The following is a 7,293-nucleotide window of genomic DNA, read 5'->3' on the forward strand; positions in this document are numbered from 1 at the left end:
CATAGGCAAACAAGCCTCTTTGCGTGGGATGGTATTAATTAGTGATCTGCAACAGCACAGGGTTGGACCTGATGGCCTTCTTGGCCCCTTCCAGCGCTACTCTTCTATGATGCTCACGTTTGTCTTTGAGATGCTCTCCAAATGCACCCCCCCCATGAACTTGCACTCATGTTAAATCTTTACTGCTCTCTGCTTTCTCTTCTCTTACTGGAGCCATCGGAATGTATGGGGCATGTCAGCTACGGTCATTCCTCAGCCCTGCCAGTAAATGGCCCCTCTCTTCCCACTGCTGCTGGATCGGGCTTGGGGGCTCCTTGGCTTCAGTGTTGCTGCCTGCCAAGGCCTAGGCTCATGCTGTGCCTCCCTCTCTTCTTCCCCCAGATTTCCCGGAACCTGGGGAAGCTGTACAGCGAAATGATCTTTGTGAATGGCTTTGTGCACTGTGATCCACACCCAGGCAACGTGTTGGTGACGAAGTGCCCAGCAACGGGCAAGACACACATTATACTTCTAGACCATGGGCTCTATCAGGTGAGCAGAGGGCAGGGCAGGGCGGATTTGGGGCCCAGTGTATGCCAGAGCAACCCTGGGTGACAGCTTCGTGCAGAACTCTCTCTGAAAGCAGCTGGCAAGATAGATCTTTTCCCAGCCACCTTTGGGTGTCTTTGTGCCTTCTGCTCAGAGCACCCAGGAGTGAAGGGAAGATGTGGCAGGAAGCAGGCAAGCAGTTCAAGGGAATGGGCCCACAGCCCAGTGAGACTGGGGCTAAGTGGTGGGTGCAGAACCACTCCCAGCTTCAGGGCCAAATTGGGCCCAGGATAGGGCACGGGGTGGGGCTGTGGCCCAGCATGAGGGGAGCCACTGCTGGCATCAACCTCTACACACATTTCACATGAACAGACTTCATTCCCATATTCTCCTACACATCCAAGCCCGACCTCCTCAGCTGATCTGTGCAATTCTGCGGAGAAGGGCATTTTCCCTGTCCAGTGCTGGGAGAGGCTCCCTTTTCCAGCAGTGAGCAGAGAAAGGACCTTATTTCTGCTTTGCTGCGGAACAGAAATAATCCCTTTCCCTGTTCCACTATGAGCTCCAGGGAGGCCCATCTTAATACATCACCTGATGTGCAAGGCTGGTCCAGGAGTTCAGGAGCCACACTCAAGTGCTCTTTTAGTGACAAGTTAGCTCTGTGATCCAAGCTTCTCTCCTCATTCATATTTGCCACCTAAACTCTGCTGTCTTACGAAAGAATTCTGTATCATGAAGCCATGATTTTGCTGAGCAGCATTTTTGGATTGATTCCTTCTGAAAGCATGAAAATCCTTGTCCTCCTTAAGGTGCTGTCAGACAACTTCCGAATGGACTATTGCCGGCTCTGGCAGGCCCTGATCAAGGCTGATATGAAGCGGGTCCAAAAATACAGCCAGCGACTGGGAGCGGGGGACCTCTACCCACTCTTTGCCTGTATGCTCACTGCCAGGTCCTGGGAATCCGTCAACAGGGGCATTGATCGGGTGCCAGTCACAACAAAAGAGGTACATTTCTTGTTACAATTGTCTTGCAGCTTCACACGCATAATAATTAAGGATGCTGCTGTAAGAACACTGTGAGGAAGATCTGCTGATGCCTGAAGGAAAGAAGGCCTACTTGGCAACATAGGAAGTTGCAATATTTATTTATTTAGAAAATTTCTAGGTCGCCCCATTTGCCGAAGCCTCAGGGCGGCTTACAAATAAATAAATTAAAATACATAAATTAACAATATAGAACACATATAACAGTATAGAATAAGTTGCCCTGGCCAAAGAATAAAAATAAATACCATTAATATAGCACAATTAATATAGCAAATCCATCTAGCTGAAAATGGTTGACACAGAGTGGTAGCGATTTCGGGGCGGGGTCTTTTGAGCCTCAGCCTGGGGATGTCCGGGGATGAACCCGGGACTGCGGGCTGCTCTGTGAGCCTTACGAGAGGGTCCGTGGGTCTGACGAGAGAGGGAACATGCGCACCCCATGGCAGATCATTTTGTTGGACGCAGAAGGTTCCCAGTTTGGTTCTTGGCCTTTCTGCTTAAAGGGATTTAAGGGTGAGGGCAAGTACACAAGACTCCAGTGTGGTTCAGGGCCATAACACATTCTGACCTTAAACCCTCCCCCTTAGCATTTACTTCCCCAATTCCCCGGTGCATGGAGGCTAGAGAGAGAGAATAAAATCCTCTGTTGACAGCAATGGAGAGGGTTTTTTTCTTTTTCTTTCATTCCTTGGAATGAGGGGGTTTCAAGAAGAAAATTATTATTATTATTATTATTATTATTATTATTATTATTATTATTATAACATTTCTATGCCGCCCCTTGCCAAAATGTTGTGGGGGGGAAGTGTTTGTGCGCATGTATGAATTAAGGTTTAAGCCTCCACTCCAAGTCCACAGCAGTCCCAATCTGAATTAGGTTTGAAATACTGTATTGTATATGCATATGTCTCAATTACAATTTATGCAGTTATACATTTTATGCAATTCATGTAACGTGAAGTTTGGCCCTTAGCTGGCAGGTGTGGGAAAGATGCCGGAAGCTGAGGTCTAACACATCTGGAGGACACCTGGGGAAAGCTGCCCTAGATTATCACTTCCAGATGTAGTCAGAACCAGCTGCTGCTTCCAGTGCAAACCTCTCTCTTCCCTGCTTTCCATGTATCTCCAATCTGACTGTGCCAGAATGTGGAAATCCGGACCAACGCTGCCACTTACCTGCCTCAAATCACCAAGCTTCTCAACAACGTTCCTCGTCAGATGCTGCTGCTCCTGAAGACCAACGATTTGCTGAGGGGAGTGGAGTCCACTCTGCAGACGCGGGCCAGTGCCAGCTCCTTCCTCAGCATGTCTCGCTGCTGCATACGAGCTGTTGCCACGTGAGTTCGCCTGCCTGGAAGGCCAGATCCAGGGTCGCTGTTTGGCTAAGCGATCCACAAGGGCTGAAGCAGGGGAGCCACGCTTCTTTCAGCCCAAAGGGCAAGCTCAGTCACATGTATGTTCTGTTCCAGAAGTGGGCACAGACAAGAGGGAAAAAGGGCCAGACAGAACACCCCAAATACCAGCATGCTGGAGCTTAAAGCTTCTCCTGCTGGTAAGTAAACTCTAGGGAGAGACATGTCAACCTTTTAGAATGGGAAAACTGCACAAACCAGGAGACCACCAAAGAGCTGACAGATGAGGGAAAGAGGGTAGAGCCCTCTGGGGAATCCCAGCAGGCCAGATTACCTCTCTGCAGAGTTTACAGCAAAGTAAAAAAAATAACTACAGTAGAGCGAAACATCAACAAGAATAAAAATTAAATTAAAATAGCATAAAACATTAAAAAAGAATAAAAAGACCCAGCCAAGAATAAAAGAAAGGCACCTGGACAATCGTGTCAGCCCCTGAATGACCAGGATGGTCTTTAAAGGCATCCACAAATAAAGCTGTCTTGATCTGGTGCCAAAAAAATGGCAAATTTTGTGCCAGGCAAGCCACAGTGGGAAGGTTGTTCTAAAGAAAAGACCCATCACATAAAAGGCCCACCCCTAGTTGCCAGCCTCCAAGCCTTCTGAGAGGCTGGCACTCGGAGGAAGGCCCAAGAGATTAAGCATAAAAGGTAAAGGTTTCCCCTTGACGTGAAGTCCAGTCATGCCTGACTCTAGGGGGCGGTGCTCATCTCTGTTTCCTAGCTTCCAGCGTTTGTCCGCAGACAGTCTCCGTGGTCATGTGGCTGGCATGACTAAACACCGAAGTGCACAGAACGCTGTTACCTTCTACAAAGTGGTACCTTTTTATCTACTTGCATTTGGATACTTTCGAACTGCAAGGTTGGCAGGAGCTGGGACGGAGCAACGGGAACTCACACCACTGTGCAGTTTCGAACCGGCGACCTTTTGATCAACCAGCCCAGCAGCACAGCAGTTTAAACCACTGCGCCACCTGCATCATAGTGTCCTATAAAATATAAAGTATATTAATTCTTTCCTGCAGCAGGCCAGAAGTAGCTTCTTGAAATATTTAGTGTCCTGTGATGTCTCCAGTGAGGTTTAAGCTATCTCATTAAGATGGGGCAAAAGAGTTGAGGGAAGGCCTTTCTCTGTATATTCCTACTAGATCACTAAGATCTTTGTTGGAGGTCCTTCTGCATGAGCCATCTCCATTAGGAAAATGGCCAGGAGAAGGACCTTCTTGGTGCCCATTATAAGGCTTATCCTGTGGCAGTGAAGATAGCAAAGAGATGCTTCTTTGCCACCAGCATTGCATCCACACAGTGTTGTCCAGCAGAGCTTTTCCATGTGGTTCAGGGCCTTTTACATTCTGGCCCTAAAAGAGATTCTGTCAAACTCTTGGTAACCTACTGTGATGACTTTCTTGACACTTTGAGGGTGACATTGCTTGGATTCGTTGTGAGTCAGACACCAAAGTTAGAAAAATAGAAAAATAGCGAGTCAGAAGGGGTCTCCTGAGCCATCTAGTCTGACCCTCAGCTCCAGCTGGCTCTGCTCCTGCAATACCCAACATGCGGTTGTCCAGTCTTTCCTTGAACACCCTCACTGATGGGGTCCCACCACCTCCCGTGGAAGCCCATTCCATATCCTAGGGGTCCTAACCGTCAGGAAGCACTTCCTGATATCCAGCCTGAAACCCCATTCCTTGAGCTCTGCCCCATTGCACCACACTCTTTACTTCACCACTGGAAAGAACAGGGCATGACTCTCTACTGTGTAACAGCCCTTCACATACCAATATATTACTATAAGATCCCGTCTGAGTATTCTCTTCTCCAGGCTGAAGAGTCTCAGCTCCCTCAGTCTCATCTCTGTGCCATCCCCCTCAACCCAGCTACCCTCCTTGTGACCCTGAGCTGAACTGATCCTAACCTAACAGAATCCCTTTGGCACAGACATCCAGTGCACGGTCTGGTCCAATTTTGTTGGGTGAGTTTCTGCTGTTGTGGCCTGAGAAGGTGCACAAGGTGTTTTGTCAAGTCCAACTTACGACCTGTTTGCTTGACCCTTGCCCTTCTTGGGTGAGTGAGTGATCCAAGGAAGGGATTCATACCTGGATCCAGGAGGTGGAATGGAAACTGCCTTGGTCACCCTATGGGATGACCTTTGCCAGGAGAAAAACTGTTGAGTGAGATCATCCAGAGGTTTTATTGGTTTATTGCTTTTAGCATTGTTTGTTTATGCACCCAGAGAGCCCTTTGGGCTATGGGGGGGGGGGCGGGCATACATACATATGTACATACATACAAAATAAATTCCACTTGGAATGTTAGGAGGCGCCATGTAAAGCAGGAGGCACTGCTGTCCTATACTGTACATAGTCCAAATTCTGGAACTGGTCCATGCAGCGTGTTCTGTGGGCCTCACGTTGCTAGGTACACCCCTTTAGGATGGGGATGTTGAACCCTTTCAGCCTGAGAGCTGAATTCCATTCCAGACCAGCTCTCAGGGGCTACATTCCAGTAGTGGGAGAGAGTAAAAGGCCAATGGGGTGGGGCCAGTGTGCCATCATATGTAAGCTTAAAGTTCTCTCTGCTATAGCTAAGCCTTACAGAAGGCATTTAAACCTTTTAGAATGGAGAAAATTACACAAAAGCTGGGAAACCGATGAACATGGGTGTTTGGGAAAAAGGGAAGGAATGGTGCAGCGGAAGGCAAGGCCACTTGGTAACCCCTGAGGGACAGTTTTAACCCCTTGGCTGTAGTTTCTGCCCACCTGCTGTAAGATTTAGGACACTTCTTTTTGTGTTTTACCCAGGTATCAGAGGAACAAGAGTCACTCCCTGTACCGGAAGGCCCAGATAACCCTCTCCGAGGCCCTGAGCTTGTGGCAAATCAACTTGTATGAACTCTTCCTCCGGCTGAAGGGGTCCCTGCTGGGGAACTGGGTTATTGCTTTCCTGAGTTGGATGCACCATTCTTCCTAGCAATAGCAACTGGTGGGGCGAGCGAGCCAAGCACAATTACCTCCTTGTCTTTCCTGACTGTAGCATTCTGTTCCTGTTTCTACTGCTGGGCCTCTTTTACATAACTCATGGTGTTGTCCTCGTTGCCTTTTGCAGCCAGCCCTTCTCTCTAGCATATAGGAGGGAAAGGAGCAAAGCCCCAGGGAGCCAGAAGTCCCCTGTTTTTAGGCATGGCTCAGGGAAGCGGCAGCTTGGATAGAACTCTGCAAGTCTCTCAGTTCTCAGGTCTTTGGAGGGCCTCCAGGTGAAGTCCTGAAGGGCCACATAAAAGGTGGTAAGTATTTTTCAGGTCCAATTAACCACAATTAAGAAAAATTAAATCCAACCCCCCTCCCCCAATATATACTGTAACTTAAAATTCTGCAAAGTAATACGAGCCTCTAATAACAACATGCAGAAGTCTTCCTCAATCTGGTACTCTCCAGATATTTCAGACAACAACTCCCACCAGTCCTAGCCAGCAGGGTCAAAGGTCAGGGCTGGTGGCAGCAGTATCCTAAAGCATTTGCAGGGCACCCAGGTTGGAAGAGGCTGTTATATATATTTCTTGAACATCTTCTACAGAAGAGTTGAGCCAGTCCCTGGTCATACTAAAATATTCCAAAGCAAAACAGGCACCAAGTGGGCAAAGGGCTGGAAGCCTGAATGGCAAAATTATATTCCTAGTTCTGAGAGGCTTTGAAAGGAATGGCTACAGTTGTGGATCTCTTGAGTTCTGTACTCACGTCTGTCACTGAGTGGCTGCGGTTTAGGGTATTTTTGGATGTTTACTTTGCCTAGATTGCCAGATGTGTAAAATGGAGGCAGGTGTGTTGAACTGCCTTTGAAGTGTACTGTGCTATTATCTCAGCATTCATTCAAAGCTCAAGTGCTGGTCATGTATGTGTATTTGCATGGGGAAATAAACTGGGTTTTCCTCTGTTGGGAGGAAAAGGTAGCATGTGTTTGTGTGTGCATTTGTTTACGTTATTACTGCTGTTAATAAACTGATGATCATTTCTATAACATTATCCTCAGCCAACATATGTAAATGGTTCAGAAGCACATAGAGAAGTTCTGTGGGAATTCTGTAATCAGTTATTTTGCTTTGTATATGACAAGGCTGTACCCCCTTTGACTCTTGAAAAATACATAATTAAAATTACACATAAAATCTTTTCCACAATACCAGCAGATAGAGCACTGTCAATTTTATTTTCCCAGTATTTTAATAATTAACTGGTTTTATTCTTGTTTTTATTACTATTTTAGATGCAATGTACAGTACTTTTTTTAAAAAGATGTATGTTGTTGTTATGG

At 47.2% G+C, this 7,293-nt stretch overlaps 1 protein-coding gene across 2 annotated transcripts in view; it reads left to right on the forward strand.

Moving 5' to 3' along the window:
- The window catches only part of ADCK1 (aarF domain containing kinase 1), a 146,157-nt gene extending 139,226 nt beyond the window's left edge, over window positions 1-6,931 (forward strand). For both annotated transcript variants that reach the window (XM_044436974.1, XM_044436975.1), the window contains 4 exons: window positions 382-531; window positions 1,338-1,535; window positions 2,721-2,914; window positions 5,787-6,931. In XM_044436974.1, coding sequence (XP_044292909.1) covers window positions 382-531; window positions 1,338-1,535; window positions 2,721-2,914; window positions 5,787-5,955 — 711 coding nt within the window. In that variant the 3' untranslated portion in view covers window positions 5,956-6,931. The remainder of the gene's footprint in view (window positions 1-381; window positions 532-1,337; window positions 1,536-2,720; window positions 2,915-5,786) is intronic.
- The last annotated feature ends 362 nt before the right edge of the window (window positions 6,932-7,293 follow it).

Source organism: Varanus komodoensis, unplaced genomic scaffold (assembly GCF_004798865.1).
Source record: "Varanus komodoensis strain SLA01 unplaced genomic scaffold, ASM479886v1 scaffold3, whole genome shotgun sequence".
NCBI lineage: Eukaryota > Metazoa > Chordata > Lepidosauria > Squamata > Varanidae > Varanus > Varanus komodoensis.